Source organism: Haliaeetus leucocephalus, unplaced genomic scaffold, assembly GCF_000737465.1.
Source record: "Haliaeetus leucocephalus isolate CR32 unplaced genomic scaffold, Haliaeetus_leucocephalus-4.0 Scaffold228, whole genome shotgun sequence".
Lineage (NCBI taxonomy): Eukaryota > Metazoa > Chordata > Aves > Accipitriformes > Accipitridae > Haliaeetus > Haliaeetus leucocephalus.
The window spans coordinates 19,044,029-19,066,956 of NW_010972664.1; the positions used below are offsets into that span (position 1 = coordinate 19,044,029).

Genomic DNA, 22,928 nt, shown 5'->3' on the forward strand with positions numbered 1-22,928 from the left:
CCTTTGTGGGCCATGGATCATGTTGGTTATGAGTTAATATTAAGGAGAAGAAAACAACAGGATAACACCCACTCTTTGTGCAAAGTCACAGAGGGGAGAATCTGGGGTTTGTCCCTTTCAAGAGATGAAAGCCTATAGCATATCCCCTAGTGAAATATTTCTAATGCTGACAACTACTAACTCGTGTAGTCTGTATACAAAATCATCAATACTCATCCCCACTTAACTGGAGAAATCAGAGTTTCCTGACAAATCCAGTTCAGAGGGCTGCTACGGTCTTTTCCATGGCTTACCATCACAAACTGGGATGGCATAAGTCATAGGGCAAGGCAGGCTTAATAAGCCTGCAGCTGTGTCCTGAATCACAGGAGAAGAATCTGACTATGACCAGGGAGGTGCTGGCCTGCTGCTGGAAGCTGCAGGTCAGTGAACCCAGAAGAGAGCTCTGCTGGCTGGAGGAGAAGACCTAATGAAGCTGTTTGTGCTCCCAGGCAATGCCTATTAACTATCCACAACTAGTTAGACCAGGTTGCCTACAGCATAACGGCCTGTCAGATAAAAAAAGAACAGGGTCTGGCTGACTCTCTTCACCTGCTCTGTCAAAACCCAATCAGTGAGTCACCTGAATAGGAATAGAGGTGGAGAGCAAGGACTTGCATCATTCCAAGGAACATCATTCCTGCTTTCATTAAATTAAAGCTGATCTATATTGTCATCGGCTACAGGAATTATTAAAGTATTTTTCCCCTTACCTGCCTTCCTCCCAGGTGTCAGTGGTACAGTCAACAACCACAGCCACACTCTAGCTATCTCACAGGGTAAGGAGAGGGTTTTTTTCTGTGGGTCGCTTCAGGGCTTGGGGACTTATAGTTGATGTGAGAAAAACGCCTAGTTCAACTACTCAGTGTAGGACCAGCAAAGGAAGTGATACAGCATTTTATAAAGCAATTTTTTTTAACATCCCAGATAGACAGATGAGTGGGCTATGATCACTCCTGAGGCCCAGCAGCATTTAAATGAACTATCACATGCATCCCTGCCTTCTCTACATAAGTAGCAACACTGCTTTCCCTTTGCATTTGTACCTTCCGCTTCCCAGCGAACAAGAACTAAATCATTTCTGTGGTCCTAACTCAGGTAATTAGCCAACAAACACTACTGATGAAGTCAATGACTGAGAGTGTGCTGGATTTGGCTGGGATAGAGTTAATTTTCTTCACAGTAGCTGGTATGGGGCTGTGTTTTGGATTTGTGCTGAAAACAGTGTTGATAACACAGGGATGTTTTTGTCACCGCTGAGCGGTGCTTACCCAGCGTCAAGTTCTTTTCTGCTTCTCTCACCCCACCCCACCAGTGAGGAGGCTTGAGGGAAGCACAAGATATTGGGAGGGGACACAGCCGGGACAGCTAACCCCAACTGACCCAAGGAATATTCCAGACCATAGGACATCATGCTCAGCATGTAAAGCTGGGGGAAGAAGGAGGAAAGGGGGGGATGTTCGGAGTTGTGTCATTTGTCTTCCCAAGTCACCGTTCCACGTGATGGAGCCCTGCTTTCCTGGAGATGGCTGAACATCTGCCTGCCCATGGGGAGTGGTGAATGAATTCCTTGTTTTGCTTTGCTTGCATGTGTGGCTTTTGCTTTACCTATTAAACTGTCTTTATCTCAGCCCATGAGATTTTTCACTTTTGCTCTTCCGATTCTCTCCCCCATCCCACTGTGGGGAGTGAGCGAGTGGCTGTGTGGGGCTCAGTTGCCGGCTGGGGTTAAACCATGACAGAAAGAAACAGCAGACAAATTCGCTAATGAACTCCTTGAGGAGAGTGCACAAAGAAAAAGCAATTTGGCCCTCTCGCCCCCCAATGCTGGTTTAATTTCAAAACCTGTCCATTCAAAACCTCCTACACAAGCTCAGTAATGTTCATTCTTCCAGTTCTGCAGTCACGAGTTTAATCGCAAAAAAAAAATCCAAGGAGAGAGACATATTTTAGAAACTTTTACAATGATCTAAAATAGCTCTTTGATGCATAACAGATGTCTTCAAAACTAGCATAAATAGAGCCAAAATGCCTTACAGTTCTGGAAAAGGGAGATTCCAAGACAAGACGTGTTTCTAACTGCAGCAGCTCTGGAATAGATTTGGAACTTATATTAATTGTCAACCTCAAGGAAAACATTTAAAAGAAGCCCTTCTGTCCCCCATTTTGGGACAAGCGTCTTATTGGGCTACATGCTGCACAAAGACCTGATGTCTGCCTGAAAGCAGTTCCTCTGTATGCATAAAAGGTACCAGATGGATTGAGATGAGGCAAAAGAGAGAGAACAACAAGCAGCGAGACATGGAGGTGACAGACTGGGATGGAGCCTGCCCTCCATCCCTGGCTCTAGTCATTTAGGAAGGGGGTGCTTGGCAGGTTTCACTGTAGAGGGGAGGACTGAGGATGGATTGGAAGGGGGTCGGCGAGATGGCACGGATGGATGCTAACGAGGCAACACCTCTGAGACACAAGGCATGGGAGAAAAAGTGTGCAGGAGCATGCTGGAAACCTGAAAAACAGATCCAGGAAAACTGACCCTAGAATCAAAGCAGGGATGGGATTCCCCAGTCCTGTTGCTCACCAGAGGGGATAGCCAGAATGAAGATTTGCTCTGAGGAGCCTTTTTAAAAGGAGAAAAAAAGTCTGTGTCTGATACAATGGAGTCGGTGGTACAAGTGGAAAAAAAACCACAAAGCACGAACATGCAGCCAAAGTGATGAGTCAGTACAAGAATCTTCTTATTACTGCTCTGAACAATGCATCTCATATACCAGGACTTAGTTTTCATGAAGATTTAAGCTTGCCTCCTTGTAATGCCCTTAACTTGGACAAGGTTAGGCTGTGCTCACGGAATAGCTAGGGAGTATCTCCTACTTGTATACAAGAAAGAGTTAGATGGAGGACCGGAAGACTGATGCAGCAGCAAGATGGAAGATTTGATATGAAATACATCTTAAGAGCAGAAATGCCAGAGCTATAAGATCCTACGTACATAATTAAAAGTGAAAAAAATAGGATCTATTTCCCTATATATGCTAATGGCGCAGTCATGCTCAATACTGAACATAGCGAAAGAGGAGAGTCAGGTAGTGAAGATGATACCACAGAGGAGTAGTGTTCCCCTCATCAACTCTGCTCCTCCGACCTCTTTCTGGCAGTCTTTCCCCATCTTCCTTCTTTTAGCATTGCAAGAAATGGGCCAGAAATACAAGCTGCATATCTGGCTTTCATATACAGCGAAGCTCAGGAGGACTTTGGTTTGGCTGAAGGGATGAGACAGGAAATCTGAGTAACCCAATCTGAACCGCAGGCCCCAAATCCAGGGGCTTCTGAATGCAGCCTTTGGATTGAGCTCTCTTTCAATGTGCCACTCTACCTTTCTCTCTCCAACTTTCTTTTCTGCAATGCCCTCCCTTTTTCTGGCTGCTGAATTGCAGTAGACAGCTTGACTGTTTGTAGCACAGGCAGAAAGCTTGTACTCTGCCTACCTCAAGCCCTCTTTAACCTTTTACATATATGGGAATATCACAGAATACTATTCATATGGAGCTAATCAATGCCTTCCCCATGCATTTTAGATGAAAGAATGTCTGACGGCAAAAGAAATCAGGTAAAGAGTTCTTCTCTCCTCAAAGGACATGATACAGAGGAAGAGAAACCTACCTCTTGTTCCCATCCTACTGATAAATCTTTAGGGGGTGAAGGTTTCCTTGCAATCCAAGCTGCTAACCCCGTGGAGTCTGACTACTGAAAGGATACTCTCCTTCCAAGCTTGCCATGTCCTCAAGCGTGGAAGGCACAGTTAGATAGCAGAACAAAGCTGGTGAGTTCTCCTTTATTCTGCCTCCACCCTGCTCTTCACTCATCTTGCAGACAAAATGCCTTCTTTACTCACTTCACAAGACACAGGAAGACTGTCTACCAAAGTGGAGAATAATATGAAATCACCTGTGCCACTGTTTGCCCCTCCCTTTTAAGGCAAATCAGTGGGAACCAAATTCCATGGTTTTTGGAAAGAACCTCTTCTATGTAATATCTAAACAGAAATCCTTTCCCCTCTCTCTGGCACGAGCAGTGTTTTGTCTCCACCACTGTGCTGTGTGTGACCAGCAGTAGAGATTGGGACAACTAGATGAAGACCAAAGCTAAATAGAATTACAGGTCCAATTCTGTAGAGCATCTACTGAGCATTACTGAAGTAATTTCATTTGTTTCCTCAGACAACCTGGTTATCGTGCCTGGGAAATCACACTGCAAAACAAGTTTGCAGTGCATTTAAGATTCTTGCCACTTTTTTTACAGCTGCCTGTATTGCTACTGAAATTTTCTGCTGACGTTGGAAGAGAAGGAAACTACTGTACAGTTCACAAATCAACAGCACAGTCAAGTCCAGTTGGGTCTCTTACCTGTTGGGGTGAGGTGTCTCCAGGTGATGACAGGCTCAGGACGCCCATTTGCCATGCAAACCAGGGTCACGTTGCTGCCCTCGTTCACGGTGATGTCCGAGGAGATATTGGAGATCTTTGGTGGAACTGGGAAGACAAAAGAAAGTTGGACCTCGTTACGCAGATTTCTGGAGGGTAGCCTGTCTGACTCCTACCTATTAACCAGAGGCAGCCACAGACTCCTCTCACAGGCTGGGCTCCTCATTACCACCTGGGTTTCTGAAATTATATCAGAATAATATGTACTGCTGCTTCAAGGATCTGCAGGTAGAAATGGCCTTTGCTACAACTACGATGCTTTGTGTTTGGACAGGTTTGAGGGACTTCATAAAATAACCTCTAAGAACTTGCCTCACTGCCCCAAGGCTGCACGGAGGGAGTCGGCAGGTTCCAAGCACTGTCCCAGCTAATTTTTACACTCCAAACAGCCCCAGATGCAGTTCTACAGCCTCCTGCAGGGTGCCAGGCCTCAAGGCACTGACTCAGAGGGTATATCAGTTATTGCTACCTCCCATGGGCAGACAGAACCCATGCTGCTAGCCAGGACCCTGCTCTGCTGCTCCCGTAACCAAATGCTCACCAGGAACTGAACCAGAGAGCTGTTACGCTCATTTCTGTTGTGACTGCCGTGACGAGGTGAGAAGTGGGGACATGCACCGTGGCTAATGGGAAGGTTTTTGCAACATCTTCCAGCCAAGAGGGATCCACCATGGGCTGCCCACAATATGTAGCTTCTGGCTGACTGCACCTAACATGGCACAGCACCAAAAACATGGTAGGGTCTTTAAAGATTCACAAGACCAGCCATGGCTCGGGCGTTCAGGATCCTTAAAGGCCTTCCAAGCTAACTGAGTTTGTGTCACAGGACCAAAGTGACCACGCTGGGACCTGAACAGGTACCTCCAGGTGAGGAACGTGCCAGTGTATCAGCCTCCAAGCAGACCAGGCTGTTGCAATCTCTCCTCTCTCACATCCAAGTCTTGCTTCCATGCTTCACACCCCGGAGGTGGGGAGGGAGTTTTACTAAAAAGGAATCTTCTAATTTTTTTTTTTATATATATTTTCAGCTTCTGAATTTGTGTGTAGCGAGGAATGAAACAACATCATTTTCTGCTTTGCTTACCACAGAGTAAACAGACAGCCTCCCCTTCCCCCTCCTTGGCAGGAGTGGCTGATGGTCCTTTTGAGGCAAAGCTGCCTACGAGCTAGGTGGGGAAAAGGGAAATGAAGCCTGACGAGAGCAACTCACCACTTCCAGCTGCGTTGCTGGATTCACAGGAATATTGTTTACAACCCACAGCTCATTAGCCCCTCTCCGCAGGCCCCAAATTCACGGGCAACGTTTCAGCATCTATGACCGTGGGACCCCCTTGGAGGGACAGGGGCTGGCAGTGCTGTACGGGATGGATACAGGCTTTTTGGGAAAGATAGGCTGAAAAGGCGAGGGAATGAGGTGTGCTCTCTGCAAAGGAGTGGCTGGAGTGCACCCAGCTCTGGGCAGTGAACTACCTGGGAGCTTAGGCATAAGGATCAGAGGATATCACAGTGTCACCCCTGTTGGTTGGTATCTGCTACCAACTGTTTGATTAAGAAGCAGCAGTGGACAAAGACTGCTTTAGACAGATAGAAATAGTCTCACAATCACAGTCCCTGGTGAGGGATTTCAACCACCCTGATATTTGCTGGAAGGGTGAAAGTGCCAGGCTCAAGAAGTCCAGGAGATGTGGGGGCCCAACAGGTTCAGCGTGAGTTAGCAGTATGCCCTTGTGGCAAAGACCAAGCATCCCGGGTTGTATTAGCAAGAGTGTAGCCCCATAAACGGAAGGAAATTATTATATCCCTTTAAATGGTGCCTGTTAGCATCTGAAGCACTACATGGGTTTTGGGCTCCCCAGTACAAGAAGGCCATTGACATACTGGAGCAAGTCCACTGGAGGGCTCCCAAGAAGAACAGAGGGCTATAGCACCTGACGTACAAGGAGAACCTTGGCGAGCTGGGTCTGTTCAGCCTGAAGGGAGATCTTATTGTTGTCTACAAATAACTAGTGGGAGGGTGCAGAGAAGAGAGGCAGGCTTTTCTCAGAGGTGCAGAGCGAACAGCAAAAAGCAGAAGACATGAGCTGCAATTTGGGGAAAATTCTGACTCAAAATGAGAGAAAAGCTTTTACTTTGGGGAGGTCAGAGTCAGGAACAGGTTCCCCAGAGAGTTGGTGGAAACTCCATCCCTGAAGATATACAAAACTCACCAGGATGAGGCCTGCTCTAACTGGCAACGGGAAGGAAGAAGGGACCTTGGAAGCTGGTTTGCTGCTCAAGAGCTGGAGCTGATGGCTCGTCAGCTCATGGCAAAGAAACCAAAGCAAGGCATGTTGGGGGAATGGTTGACTGCACCAGGGTCCCCTTCCCTGGAGAGAAGGAATTTCGGAGTAGGGACACCGCCCTAGCAGCACAATACTGGGTAAAGAAAAGCATAGCAGAAAACCAGCCTCTCAAATTCAACTTCCTCTGAAAGCAAAATCCCCTGACAAACACAAGCCCTGCTACATTTTACGTTGGTGATTCACTGCGAGCCATTGGCAGTGTGTCTGCGCGTGTAGGAAGACGTAGGAGGCAACAGAACAAAACAAAATAAACATTGTTGGAGAACGCTGACGTTGTCAAAGAATTTAATCCCACCATATTGAGGGGTACGTGAGAGTTTCACTGACTGTAGATCCATTTTGTGCCTCCTCCCCCTTTATCACACACCCATTCTGCACAGCAAATGCCTGCCAGTACAAAACAACAATCACACGGTGGTCTTGGAAAGTAAGCAAGTGCCTTTGCCAACCAATACCCCAAGACTGCATAAAGGGCAGCAGAAAGGAAATGCTCCAGTTGGGAAATTAAATACCCTGCCTCGTCCAAGAGATGCTTGTGGCTTCGTTGTTTCACGGCACACCAAAGCAGAGAGGCGGCTTGCAGCACCACGCCGAGATCTGGCTCGGCACGGAGTCAGCAGGACTCAGAAGCGCTTTCTCCTTCTCCTTTCTGTCCCAGCATATGAGGGGAGTCCCCTGTCTCACAGCTCACGACAGACAGACCCATCACTCCTGCCAGCTGAGCTGCAGGTTGGGAGAGCCCTGCAAGTTCTGGTGCAGAAATCCAAGCCGCCACTTTTACTACAGGGAACAAAGCAATGTGGAGGGCCACCTCAGTCCTGTAGCAGCACAGCTACCTGTAGTACATACTGCGTTGCAGGTCCGAGACCAACACGCACTGGAGAGGACAGAGGGGCTTAGTCTGGGAAAGAAGAAGGGAGGCTGCTATTTCTGCAAGAGTTGTGTCCCAGCGGCTCTGGGATACAAGGACGGTGACTTCGGAGCCTCCTCAGCACAGCTTCTCCATGGTGTGCTGGCAAACATGGATAAGCAGAGCCCGGGAGTAAAACCAGTGGCTAGACCACATTTTGGGATTTTATCTTAACCTCAAGGGGTTAACATTTGCATCAGGAAAAAAGCCATACGAACAAACCAAAAAGGACTAAGCTCAAGCAGGACTAGCAGATAGAGCCGTAGGCCAGTTTGAGCTCCTAGCAGAATGGTGCTATGCCAGCCAAAATGGTTGAGGAGAGAGCAGCAAAAGCCACTACGGGGCACCAGCAACAGAGCTGCGGTTAGGACATGCGTACCCTGCCACTTTCCAAAGCCATCAAGTCATTTTAGTTTGCAGAGGATCAAGTAAACTCAGCAAATACAAACAGATCTGACCATGCCGACCAAATGCCCAAGAGGAGAAGCATGTGTCCAGATGGTCATATCTGGCATGCCACTTTTTCAGATGAGGGAGAAAAGGGCATCCAAAGGCTGAAATCCTGCTAGAAGTATAATGGCTGGTTCCTTTCAGCTGCCACCTTGGTCGGAGGGCAAGGAAAGGCTGAGAAGAGGGGAAACGGGGCAGGAAATAATTTCCCTGTGAATTTAAAACCTGATTTGGCTTCATCTGCTTAGAATCCAAAGCCAGCTGCATTAAAAATGACTGGATCTTAGTGGACAGTAATTTCACTCAGATAAAAAGTCAGAGACTTTTAATTTTCAGGGTGTCAAGCCAGCATGTTAAAATGCCAAAACTGTCAGCACCAGCAACAGTTAGCATTGCCTCCTTGGCGCTTGTCATTACTTTGCACAGACCTTTTTAGGACAGTCTTAAAATGAGAAGCTTTGACCTTATTATTTTTTCCCATGTGTGAGTTGTGTTATGTTTTCACAGTTCCCAGACTGCTGGAAGAAGGATTGCTGAGAATAAAACCTCCTGGGACCAGGATCTTCTGGGTGTCACAGCGTCCTTTTGCCCAGCCATCTCTCGTTGACCCTCAACTGGAAAACTCTTTTGCGTCTGGCCTCTCTGAACCTTTAGCACAGGCAAAACCAAAGCCTGCAGACCTACAGTAGGGGAAGCACTACAGCTAAACAGTGCTTGCGGGCGTTTTCATACTCAGCCTAACAACTTGTCGCTCCAGGAGAGACCAGGCTGCTGCTGGACCCTTCTGGCTCCAGGGACCATGGGAAAGCACTGCCAGGCTCTCTGGTACTGTTGAAAAAGAGAAAATGGCCAGATTTTTTCCTCCCTTTCAGCATAAATGTAATATGGGGTACCCATTACCCTGTGCTTAGGATCCCCCTGGATGGGGCGGGGAGCAGAGACCGATATGAAAGGAATCACAGTGTAACAGCCCACTGTTCCATCCCTGGAAAGGTAGGATGCCCTATCCATGCCAGGGACAGATTCTGGAGAGATGGAAATGAGCTCCGAGAAGAATGGCTTGAAACTCACTTATTTGTTTCTTCTACATTTCACACCTACAGGACAAGCCTGATGCCAGCTCAGCGTCTCATCTTACATGTCACTGACAGTAAATAACAAACCCCGAAGTAACCAGTAGCCATTCTCCTCGAGAAGCTCCCATTGGAAGAGCAGGGTGCCCGCAAGGCAGGAGCGGGACAAGGGCAGAGATGCTGTAGGGCACCCTGGGCTGGGAGAGCTGGGGGGGACGACTGCAGGGCAGGAGGGATGCGAGGGCAGAGCTGGCGCGGGAATTCAAGACCAAGGCAAGGCGCAGTGACAGAGCTAGGCAGGACAGGCTTTGTGCAGTACCTGCTTACACCAAGCCCGTTCTAGTTAATTGCCGTCAATCCTTCACTTTCATGACAACTGCAACTCACATTAATTTAAATAATAAGAAAGCCTGAGACATGAAAAATAGAGCGCGCTCCCCCAGTGCAATCACTGTTGCTCTCAAGATGAAAGCAAGTGATTTGTTTCCACAAAACATTACCGTGTCTCAAAAACACCCGCTATAGCAGTCATTACAAACTAGGGGCCGCATACGGGAGGTAGCAAGGAAACCACAAACAAGAGAACACGCAAACATCAGATGTTGTTATCCTTGCCTTTTATGACCAAAACCCTTCAGAGCTCAAAACTCCTCCTGAGATATTACCTGGGATTGTGTGGGCGGGCTGGATCAGCTTTAGCATTCAAGGCTATGGAGGAAGTAGGCAAGGAGCGGTGCTACACCCCTAATCTCCTAGTAAACGAGTCAGCCCAGTGGCTACGAGATGCGAGTTCCCATCCAGAAGGCCAGCTCCTGAGTACCTTTCCAGGAATGCAATGGGGAATGGAACAAGAAAGCATCAAGGCCACCCTTGCTGAAGGCTATAACCGGCAATGCTTCTAGAGGTCTTTTCCTAACTTAGTTTATACTGGAACTGGCCATGCCACAGCTCCCAAACAGTTCAAATACCTGCCTTTTGATCAGAGCATCTAGACACAGCACAGGTATAAAGTGACAGGAACGGCAACCACCGCTTGGCATAAGCTGTACTTATATGCAAGGGATACTTACAGGCATGGGACGGCGGTTTCTGGCTCCTGCACCGGTTGCCCTCTGCTTCCATGATGCTTCACACAAGACCTCAGTGCAGGAGGAGGGCGGGTTTGCAAGACAAGGGCAGGAAGCACGGGACTAGGAACTCGAATCGGGTACGGTAGGATGAAAAAACGGGAACAGAGGGACGCGGAGATCTAGTTGGAAGATGGCTCTGAGCCCTGTAAACACACTCACACGAAGTTCACGGTCAGATGGTCCGACTGCTCCCTTTGGGCAAACAGAGCTTTGCATAAGACCCTTAGATGCAGTCTTATACCATGGGGCAGCTACTCCCCAGTCTGAAGTTACAAGACTGCTTAACAGTCAGGTATTTTGTAAGTCACAAAATACGTTAAAAAAAAATAAAGCTCTTACTCCTACTCTACGGACCTAAGATACAGCAAAAGCTATGTAATCCCTCCAAGACACAGAAGCAAACAGTACTGAAAATTCCTAAGAAAGCCCGTAAGCTCAATTTAAGCACTCTAACTGCTTGTCCCGAGAAGGGCACCTTCAACACAAACGGAGAAAGTCACCACAACCCCTTCCACGTATCCTCATTAATTAGTTGCTTCCTCCAGCCTGTTTACCTTCCTCTCTATTGGCAAGTAGGACCCACACCTGTTGCAGAAAATTAAGACTTCCACCCACTAATCCACAGGAGCCCCTGGCTTTCAGGGCAAAAAGAAAACATCAGGACTTCTCTCCAAAGTCAAAGGAACTTTGCAGCCACTAAAGCCCTCCGCAGGTGCCTATCAATTAGCCTTGAGAGTTCTCACTTCCTCGTTCCCAGCTCCCAATTAACAGCACTTTGCAACAAACACAAAGATGCTAATAAGCCCCAAGGCAGAGGTAGGGGGGACGCTGACCATCATACGGCCCTCGAACGCTTTAGAGCTGCCACCTTGCTCACCACAATTACAGGTCCTTTCCTGGGGCAATTAATTGACAGCAAATTGGCCTCATTAGTCATTGTTTAGTTGAAGTGTTTAGTGGGGAGAGAGGGCCTGAAGAAGGGGCTGAGCTGCTAAACACAACTAAATGGTTTAATTTCCCTCTTATGTGTGCAGCAGGCTAATCACAGCTCTTTACAGCAATAACAAGAAACAGCTTGTTGCTGCTTAGGTCCGCAAAGGGAGCAAGCTGAGGGCTGGAAAGTAAAATCCAGACACCCTTTGGGATGCGGCATGCTAATGTTTCTGAAGCACTTTGCAGACAAAATGCGACATGAGACCCAAGATGTGTTTTTTACGGTCTGATTCATGCCGCAGCCTCAGCCAGAGGGAAACGAAGCTGTCGCCAGGGCGGGAGGGCAGAGAGTGAGGTTGTTGAACTTCATTAAAGAGAGTGGACTCTGAAACATCCTTCTGACCTTCTGCTCTGCTCGGCTTTTTTCACCCTGCCAGTGCCTCTCTCGGCATTAAAGCTTCTGGTGAAGTAGCGGCGAACGTTGAAGGCTTAGTTTTGTTTTTTAATCCCCTGAGAACCAAAAACCTCTCAAAATACACTACGGTGTTTTTACAAGGTGTAAAAATTGCTTCTTTCTACTGTCTGACAGGGGGTGCCTTGCTATGTCCACCCCTGGTGGCCTTAAGGGAAGGGTCCATCCCAGCCAGAGCATGGAAACCACTTAAGAGATCTGCAGTTCCCAACCCACGCGTGTCCCCACACTGCTCTGCCCCAGGGTGGCCGATCTCCATCCAAGCACCGTTGCTGGGCCGAAGGAGGCAGAGGGGCTGCTAGCTTGGGCCTTGCATCTTGGCGAGCTTCCCCCACCGTGCAGCTGAGCCTCACCCACTGAGACATCACGCAGGAAATTCTTTAAATCCAGCTGGGGGCTGCGTGGATTGCATCGACTGGGAGCAGAGAAGCAGATGGGATGCTGTAAATCAAAGCCATGTGGAAAGCCCTCCCAGTTTGCTGAGCTGGGTAGCGTGTCAGAGCTCACCACATTTGAGAGTAAGAGCTGAGAAACCAAACCATTTTCTCCGAAAGAAGGCGCTGCCTCATCCAATATACAGTTAAGTGTCTGGACTATTTTTCCACATAAAATTGCATGGGAAACACGTCCACTACATAGTTTCTTAGCAGAGAGCAGCACAGAGAGTAAACCTGTTGGACTGTCCCATCCCTGAGCTGTTGGAAAGTCAGCACAGAACTGGGCTCTATTGCTTATATTCATTCCCACTGATTTTATTTTTTTAAAAACTTGTCTCCATGAAATTTTCAGGAGAGAAATTATTTCACTTCCTGACTGAGAGACAGAGAAAACAGAATAGCTTACGTCGCACGGCAGCCTTGTTTTTCAGTGCACTAAGGTGACACCATGGGACAGGGATAAAAGCAGTCTCAGTCCTGCTCCTAGCCCAGAACCTCAGCTTTAAACCCAGATGCCAGCCTTTCACCCTAAAGCAGTTCCAGCTCCAAGCCTGGAACTCCAGGCTTCACCCAATGCTGATAGCATTTCACCCACGCCTGGCTTTTTGGTGTCTCCCCACCAAGCACAAGGTCGTGAACCCGCATTTGTGGATCCTGATGCAGCCCAGGAGAGCAGGTTCTGAGTTGCATGCTTAGCATGTAAATGAAAGCACAAAGCACAAGCCAAGGCATATGCCTGATATCCCCTTATCACCGTATTTGGACCTCTGGATATGAAGTGTTGGTTCTTTGCTACAAAACTTTTTTTTTTCTTTTCTATTAACATAGCAAATTTATGCCAGGACTTCTGTGATCCACTTATCTGCGGTTCATCTCTTTAAAGGACAACTCTGTGCATTTGCCATTCGTGTTGCTCTGGTTCTTTCCGCTTGTAAAACTGACTGCAAGCGCTTTATGGCTAACCCTCCTAGAGAGGCCTGCTGTGAAAACAGGGCCTTCTTCACAGGACATGTGTAAACAACAACACAAGTGTTTGCCACACTCATCCCCAGGGATTAACCCTTGGAATGCCGCCTAATCCCAAACACTTTAAGGACTACAGATGTACACAGCTTTTGGCCTTTGTTTCAGGTGTGTTTATATATTCCCTTAGACCATTTTTAAAATCTGGGAAGCATTTACTTGTGGGACTGAAACAATACAAAATCTTTCCTTCTGCAGATATAATCAGCCATCCTGGAAGATAAAGTCTGTGACAAAAGTTGTCCTTAGTGTCCAGGTCCTCCAAAGACATCGCTGAGAATTTTGTTAAGAAAAGCTTTTTCACAGAAACATTAAGCATGTCGGATGTACATGGTATGCAGCTGAGTCCTAATACGCAGCCTTTCTAGGGTTTGATTCAGAGCCCAGGGAGCTCCTCCTTTGATGTTAATAGCCTTCGGACAAATTCTTAGACACCAAGAATGGGCGATGGCTTGAAGGAAGTGTTGCAGCCAGAACAGGGATGCTTTATTAGCCAATTGAGAGCAAAAAGCAAGATTATGGTTTTTTAACCGAGTCCCAGCAGTCCTTGGCTCCTACCTGTTAACTCTTTCTTTGGGAAGTAGACTAGGGAGCACAGGCCAGGTATGAGAAGAAAGAACAGAGAAAAGCCTATGTCATTGCAGGGCAAGAGGTACAGGTTCAGAGAGGGTTTCTATGCGTTAGGAAGACAACTGGGATTTTCCTGCTTAGGCAAGTGGAGGAGGAAGTTAATTTCAGCTAACACCCCACTCTGCATGAAGATGAGGTTGTCCATCGTAGCTTTACATGCAGGAGAAACAGAGCCAAAGTTTTTGTTTGTTTGTTTTCAGATCTTATGCTGTTGCTTATGTTCAGCTCATTAGGGACAGAGAGTAGAACCAACAGAACAGCCTTCGTGAACCACCTCACAGACATCCACATACAGGCTGAAAAGAAAAGGCAGCTCTCTCCAAACCCTGTTCTCGGATTCCTTTGGCTGCCCGTGGTTTATCCCACAGCCTCTGCGATAAGCCACAGGGTGGCAAATACAACGCTCTAAGCGTCTTGTGCATACCACATACCCAAGGATCTGGCTCAGTTTCAACTGAGACAGACAGCTTCTCAGCGACAAGCCTCTCACTCAACTCAAATGCATGCGGTACATGTAAACCATCTTTTATTAGCAGGGTTTCCTTCCTTATGCATTGAATCTAGCAAAATGGAGCGGGACAGCTTGCTGTAACCACCTTTCAAGATTGCTTTCAGGTTTCTAGGGGAGCAGAAAGCTGGAGTAGCATTTTGGAAATGCTGGTTTTGCTTCCAGTCAAAAGTATAAAGAACAAAGCTAATAGTCCCATACCCAGACCTTTATATGCTTTGGATAAAATTCACTCTTGCGTTAAGTGCACAGACTTGGAGAAGAGGGTAAAGTACTGTACGCTGCCTTTGATCTATAACTCTCCAACTCATGGCCTAGGACATCCGTCTGGTAAAAAACCACTGCTGTTTCCCCAGCAAGAGGATTCACTTTGTCCAGTTCAGCAAGCGCTGGACAATCTCTAGCACAAGCCACCAGAGCTGCTTCACCGAGTAGTCAGATCAGCAATCAGAAGACTAATGTCCCAGCAGAGAGCAGCTGCCTCTTCTGATGCCAAAAGCCCAACCAAAAACATTTCAAGCAACAATGAACCTGAAACAAATGCCCATCTCCAAAAAATCGCAAATTTGGAGTGTGAAAAAGACTGAAAGTGCAACTCCACATTTTTTCAGCTTGGGCTGCTCAGCACATTCCTGTATTGTCACTATTGCTGGATCCACAGATGGTGGCCTTCCCCAGCACACGCAGTTGTGAAATGCCAGCTGTGAGACCTTCAACTGTTACCTATTGTTGAGCTTGGTGATAGCTGCAGCAGCATATTTTCTAAAGGCCAGGGTGTTATCATCAGCCATCTGAGAAGGCAAAGTCAAAGAGTTCAAGGCAAAGAAGCCTTTCTGTCAGAAACGCTCATCTACCCAAGTCTGATCCAGGAGAAAAGAGGTAAAACCAAAGACAGTACTCCTGAAGTAAAGGCGTCCTTGAACAAAGTAAGAAGCTGGCTAGAGCTGAGATGTGATTGCGGTGATCTTCCCACAAACCAACCCAGAGCCAAGGTTTGTTGGGGACGAGAGTTTCTGCTGCCCAAGGTTTCCTGCCAAAAGAGAACGCTCTGTTTTGGTTCAGCCACGCGCAGCAGCACCTTGACGTCCTGGAATTTTCCCGCTGTTTCCTTTTCCAAGCTTTGTTGTGTGGTAAAGATGTGCTGTATAGGTGCAGACAACCGCAAGGCAGGGGAGGGATGGAGTCCAAGAACTTTGCTCTGTAAACACATTACCGGTGCCATTTCAATTAAAGGAGAATCTCTCCCAGACTGCCAGGCATGAGGCTTATTCCTTATAGCCTGCAGCTTTAGCAAGACACATCAAAACACTGGCTGTCCCTCTTCCCCTAGTGGAGTTCATGTCTGCCCTCTTCAAAATTGACAATTTTTTTGTGCTGGTCTCAGTGTTAGCAAACTGAGATAATTAGCACATTATAGGCTAGGATTGCAGAGAAATGCAGGGGACAAGAGCCTCGGGTACTCAATTTCCACTGGAGCCAAACAGGATTACCCACCCAAATTATTCCGAGAGGCCGGGAGGAGGCTGGCTGTCAGATGCCCAGGGTTAGCTATAAATGCGGGTGCCTACAAGAAAGAAGCAGCAAAATTTGCTAAGAAGTTTCAGAATAGCAAGTATCAAACAGAGGAGAAATAGGTAGACATTGTCCGTTCTGGAGGATGAGGTTACACCTGGAAAAGGTCACCAGCACCTTTACGTTGACTGGGACAAGAGGTTTACAGACAACTTTTGTCTAAGGTTCTGCAAGCAAATACTCCCCACCCCAGAAATCCAGTGCTACTGGCCAGACAGCAGGAATGAGGTGATCAACCCTGCTGTTCAACAAAGAACACTAATAAAAAACGGCAAATACTTCCACTACAGCAGGGGATCAAAAACTAAGTCCCACGGAAAACATAAGCCACGTCTCTCTGCTGTAACAGCACATCCATGTCTGAGCACTTGTAATATCACAGTTAGCAGCAGGGTCAGCAACACTACCGAAAAATGAAGGGAGGAATGACTTTGTGAAGGACTCAGTAGATCTGGTGCTCCAGGTTCAGTGATTGTTCTGCTACACACTTGTGCTACAACCTTGAGTAAGTCACTCTGCCTTTCAAAGGCTCAGTTCCCCTTCTCGCTCTTAGGGAACTACTGTTTACAAGACGTACGGCATCCCCAGGAACTGGTACCCGACTGGTGTCACGAGAGGTATGACGCCTTACCACCTACAGCTCCAACAGGTGAGTGGAAGGAGCAGGGGAGGAATATCTGCAAAGCCTCAGACTGTTAAAGGGAGTTCCTTATGAGGAATTATCGTGCTGCAAAGTTCCTTGGTACAGCAAAAAGGGCAAATCCAAGGCAGATCTATCCACAGGCAGATGAAACAGGCCTGATTCTTCACTGCTGGTATAAAGTAAAGATAAAATACTCTTTTACATGAATGGGAATGCAAAGGAGGAGCAAATCAGCCCTGTGGTTCATAAGCCCAAGGGAAAAAGCAGGACCCACAAAACATCGTGCAAACTGAAAAGGAACAGAAGTATAATCAATATAGTTAGGGATACTGATGGATGATAGGGATACACTCACACACTTTCCATTCTGATGGTCATGATATACTGGAGTCTGCAAAAATTATTTCCTTAAAGTACAAAGAGTGATAAAAAAAATAAAGAAACTTTGCATCAGAACGCAATGATGAAAACTCTGCCGAAGCCTGAGGAAAAGCAGAGATATAACCGAGATGGCATCACACTATGGATCAACCTGCCACTGGATTGGGCGCAGACACTCATGACAAATAGGCACGAGGGATGCAGCGCAAATACAGTGTGACACTATATCCTGGGCATACGCTTGATGTATGGAGGATTAAATGCCACACACACACTGTCCTGGGTAGATTGTATCTAGTGCTGACAGATACCTGAGGGATCTGTCTCTTTCTTTATATACTTTGGCAATTGCCATGCCAACAAAGGATTATGGGATTGGGGGGGCGAGAAGGAGAGATCATTTGCTACTCTGTTTAACAGAGACTTTATCCTCTGGGGGGATTTTGTCAAGATGTTGGATTTCTTCTTAAATGATATTTCTACCTGCCTATCCACATTTGGGGTTGATGGGCTTTTCTCCTTTCCTGTGTCCCTGTGACACAACCACTCGCTCTTCTGGAGTCCCCAACCAACCTTAAAGCAAACATGGCTTCTGTAAGTCAGTTTGAAGACTGTTGCCCTCAACCCCCACCCCTGTGCACGCTGCAAAGGCAAGAAACAGCCAACATGCTGTAAAGACCAATTCCTTTCCCTCTCTGGTGCGCCCTCTGATTGACGGCTCCGTTTGTCAAGAGAGACAGACTGTCTTGAGTGTGAGATAGCTAACTATCACCTGGGGAGACTGTTAGAGGGAGAAGGAGGGAGAGAGGGAGAGACAGACAGAAAGACAGACAGACAGACAGAAAGGAGAGCTGAGGAGGGGGGAAGAGGAAAGGAGCGACAGAATAGTGCCGATGAGAGAAAGACAGTAGCACTTGATGAATTAAGTTGTCAACTTCGGCATCACCTGTGTACCTTGTCATGCCAATAAATTCATTGAAGCTGAAGCTGCACTGCGAGTCAAGAGTGAGAGAGTGCTGATGGAAGGAAGAAATAACAGCCCATTTAAAGACTCAGAGCAATTTATTAGTTACCTCGGGAAGGAAGTAGTGACAATGGGGAAGGAGAGGTGCTTCCCCATCACGCTGGGCAGGAAAGCTCGTTTTGGATTCAAGCTGTCCACCCAGCAGTGCTGCAGAATGTAAAGAGATTGACAGAGACCTGGTTCAAGAAGGAGAAATACACGGGAGAGGCTTGCCGGAGTCCAAGGGGAACAGCGCAGACACTTGCCTTTGCATAGTGCTGTTTGCCTTGGGCCATCCCTTGACACGTTGAGGGAAGATGTTGAGAACAAGTAGCCAAATACCCCTGGTGTGAGAGGAGGCAAAGGGCACTGAGCACAGTCAGCATTGCAGGACCGAGGGAACGTGATGGAAAGCAGAAATGGAAACTGCATCTCCGGCACAGAGGGGGTGCTGTGATGGAAAGCTGGGAGGGTGATAAAGCCTTCTGCTGACTTTGAAGTCGGAAGCACGGCACTGAGATGCAGAGCTTTGGCTGGCTGTACCAGGGAAGCATTGCGCTAAGGTGCCTTCCTGCAGAGCTAAGGAGATTGTCACTAACTCGGTAAAGGATCCTGCACGTTTCTTACAGGAGGAGCTCACGGGCTCCTGCCATTCCCTAGAACTCCAGTGAAGTCTGTTGGATGTGACTGAGGAATGGGAAAACTAAGGGTACAATGTCCTCACCTGCTGCCCAGGCAGCAGAATGTAGAGCCCAGAGCAACCCAGACAAGGGGTAAGTATATGCTTTCTCTCCCCCTGCTATCCAAACCCCCCAAACTGAACAGCATCTGCGCCAGCTATTTGAGAAGTGCGTCTATCTACCTCTTCACTCCCTTTCCTTCCTCTCCCCAGCTCACCAGTCCCCACACAGGAGCTTGCACAACCCCTGTGCTTATATGGAAGATGGTCAACTCCTGTCCAAACCTCCCTCCTACCAGCCACGGAGTCTAGGAGTTCCGGAGGCTGATTTCCAAAGCAACCCGAGACCCCCTGTAACCTCATTTGTAGCCATCCAAAGACGTTTACGTTTATGTGATGAGACGTGTCCGCTGACCCTTCCTTGCAATGAGCTGATCTCAACCAACTGCCAGGCTTTGCACCAAGAAAGAGAAGGACACCACCTGCTCTGAGATTCATTCCTCCCATGGCCTCTGCTGCCGTGTGCTCCACTGATGCCCCGAGCTTGGACAGAAGGAAGGGAAGGAAGGAGGAAGGAAAAACCCCACATTCCTCCCTCGAGCAGAAGCACCAGAGGTATCTCCTTCGAACAGGGAGAAATTCTGACTCAGCCACACAAGTGGAGAAGCTAGTCTTTTCAGCTTGAGTGAAACACTGAAGACTTAAAACTGTCCAGAGTATTTGGAGAATATGGGTAGAAGTGTGTGTGCACATGCATAGCATTTGACAGCTCCATGCGGAGAAATAACACGTATGGCATAAAATTATCATAGGTGGATATCTCTGGGTGTGTATATACATATAAAATATATACATACTTAGAATATGTATATATGTATAGATAGATACATACTCATATATGCACATATACACATACTGCCACTTGCTCCTGAACCTGTCGGCCTCTTCGAGAGCTCTCATTTGGCTGGTGGTTTGTAAGCTGCAGAACAGCCATGACAAAGCTGTCCTGACTGGGGTCCCCTGAGCTGCGCGGTGTAGCTCTGTTGGCTGCCTTCAATTTGATATCAAATGAGAACAGGGATCTCGCTGAGCCGAGCTCCATTCTGATCTGGCTGGTCCCCAAATCAGATCAGATGCAGTGCCCTCAGGCTGAGGCACTGTATTAAAGTTGAGGGCAGCTTTAATCTGCTTCACCATTTGCACAGTGGAAGCTGTGCTTGGCCTACTGGGAAATTACTGGTATGTTCCTCATTCAAGTAAAGTGGACATTTCTTTTCCAGGAGTTGTGATCTTTGGGTTCGTATAACTTAGTTTAAATGATCTAAACTGGTGGCTTCCAACCTTTCTCATTCTGAGGGCACCTTGCAATCTCCCAGGAAAGGTACACGCACCGTATAGTGAACTCTCCTGACAATAGGTTTGGGTTTTTCTGAAGTCCACAGACTTCCCGGGAGTCACAGACTGAAGGGGGAAGATGACTCAGTGAAGGAACTAGGAGTGAGAAGGTAGCCTGGTGCTCAGCTCAGCCTGCAAGCAGCCTGCAGCACAGCTGGACATCCATCCGCATCCATCACACTCCCTCCAGGGAAATACCACATTTTCCCCATGACATCACCGCAAACTGCATCCCGGGGTGCATCAAACACAGCATAACCAGCCAGGCAAAAGAGGTGATTATCCCACCGTATTCAGCACTGGTGAGGCCTTGAATACTGTGTGCAGTTCTGGGCCCCACAGTTTAAGAAGGAGGTGAAGGTCCCTGAATAAGCCAAGAGCAGGGCAACAAAGCTGGTGAAAAGGGCTGGAAAGCACGTCCTGCGAGGAGCGGCTGAGGACTCTGGGTTCGTCTGGTTTGGAGAAGAGGAGGCTGAGGCGCAGCTTCGTCGCTCTCTACAGCTTCCTGAGGTGGGGGAGTGGAGAGGGAGGCGCTGAGCTCTTCTCCCTGGGATCCAGGGGTAGGACGCGTGGGAATGGTTCAAAGCTGCGCCAGGAGAGGTTTGGACTGGACATCAGGAAGCATTTCTGTACCGAGAGGGTGGTCAGACACTGGAACAGGCTTCCTAGAGAGGTGGTCGATGCCCCGGGCCTGTCAGTGTTTGGGAGGCATTTGGACAATGCCCTTAATAACACGCTTTAACTCTTGGTCAGCCCTGAAGTGGTCAGGCAGTTGGACTAGATGATCTCTGTAGGTTCCTTCCAACTGAAATTATTCTATTCTATCAGGCACCCGACATCTCAGTTTCTTTTTCTCTGTCCTGACAGTACCTGTTGGGCCATCTCTTCTGCTCTTCAGGTTTCCCCACAAAGGTGAGTGGGGGTTTTTAGGTTGCTTGTTTTATAGTCTGGGGTTTTTTTGTTTGTTTTGTTTGTTTGGTTGTTTTTTTTAAGTGGAGAGGAGTTGGGAGAAGGACAAAGCCAGAGTTAGGTGCCTGCTAGGATGCCATTGGCAGCCAGAGAGAATGGGGAACTAGAAGGGTGGGTTGAGGAGCAAGGCTGCCTACAGAAAAAAAGTTTGTACTGAGATGAGCTAAGAGAAGCCATAAAAACTGATGGCAAGCTGCCCTGTGCCCTGTCACACCCAGAGATCCTAATCTGCACAGTGCAGCACTATCTTAGCTGAGGGACACAGAGAGCTTCGAGCAGGTCCATTTACCTAGAGAAAAGGCTGGAAAGTGAGGAATTCCCAGGAATCAGTACTTGCTATTACATGCCAGAGTTGTACACACAGATTTGACAGACAAATGACAGGAATAAGGAATATTTGATGAAGAGACAGGTAGTGACAGCTGCAGAAGATATTGGGGGTTGGCAGAAGGGGAAAAGGGATGAGGAAGGCAGAAACGAATAGGTGACTGGGAAGTACTTGTGTAATTCATCTTGAAAGGATCTTCGTGAAAAACACAGCAAGAGGGGGACGGATGAGAAGGGCCACGGAAGAGGCACAAGCCTGCAAAAGCATGCCCACGCACGCTGCCTCACTGCCAGCAACCTTTGGCGCTTGGATGTCCCCGTGGCAGTCTGATGGATTTTCACTTACTATGGGGGAGAAAGGAAGAAGTCTCACAGTTCTTAGTCATCTTCTGTCAGGGGTATTGAGTTGATTATCAGCCCTTTAGCAACAGGAGTAGAAACACGAAGCCGCGGGCGTGGGGGTCTTTTGCCACATGTAGGGGCTTGTGATACACTTAAGCATCCCTGTCTCCCTGAAAGGTTACTGGGCATGTCTTGCCCAAAACAAGAAGTCGCTTCTAACCACACACATGCCCTAATGGGCATCGTTGCTCCTGAAGTCGCCCCACTGACTCTTTGCGGTGCCTAGCACTAGCTCCCTTCCCCAGAAGAAAGGCATTGGGACGCACATGTAAATCCCTGAGCACCAGGACGCTAGAGTGGGTACAACAGCACCTACACCATTAATAGTGTCCTGTCACCTGGGTGCTGGCCCTGGTGGCAGTGCTCACGGCTGTAAGAGGGCTATGTCACTCGCTAGCTAAGCAGGGCTTTGGGTAGTGCAAAGTTGAGAAGCAAGCAGCAAAATTTCACTTCAGACAGCCTCTCCGTCCAGCTAGAGGTACATGTGTATGGAAGGTACACCCATTAATGATTTCCACTCGAGCCCACCAGGCTGAGGAAGCACTGACTTCAGGACCGTGCCCAGAGAGCCACTCTCAGGGAATGCGGGATCCTCTGTCACACATTAAAAGTTCACGAGAGGGGCTGGCGTCATGATCCCAGCGTCACAGGAAAGGAACACGAAGCACCTTAGAGGTGACGCGACTTGCCCAAGGGAACAGAGGGGACCACAGTTGAGGCAGGTGGCTGTGAGGTCCATCGGTGGGACACTGGGTTGGGGGTGCAGAAGGCCAGCTTCTTACTCTGCCATGAGCATCGTGTGGCTCTGAGCCACTTGTTCCACCCCTCTTGACCCTCCTTCTTCCTCCCTTCCCTGCCCCTTCTCTTTTCCAAGCCTTTTGACCAAGGACTGACCCAGCTGTGTATGTGTGCGTACACACCAGTAGCCTGGGTCTCACTTGAGCCTTTTGGTTATTGTATAGCGTACAAATGTAATACCCTTATTTGGTTATTGTATATAGTGTACAAATATAACAGCCCGGAATTTCAGACTCACCGCCCTACAGTTTGACCAGGGTTGTGCTTTTGCAAAGACCAGTCCTGTATTCTGGGCCTATTTATAAAAAAACCTAATTTGTAGGCATGA

At 47.9% G+C, this 22,928-nt stretch overlaps 1 protein-coding gene across 5 annotated transcripts in view; it reads right to left on the reverse strand.

The window, feature by feature from the left end:
- LSAMP (limbic system-associated membrane protein) overlaps positions 1–22,928 on the reverse strand; it is a 1,004,442-nt gene that overhangs the window by 103,939 nt on the left and 877,575 nt on the right. For all 5 annotated transcript variants that reach the window (XM_010567434.1, XM_010567433.1, XM_010567431.1 and 2 more), the window contains one exon: positions 4,446–4,571. In XM_010567434.1, the coding sequence (XP_010565736.1) occupies positions 4,446–4,571 (126 nt within the window). The remainder of the gene's footprint in view (positions 1–4,445; positions 4,572–22,928) is intronic.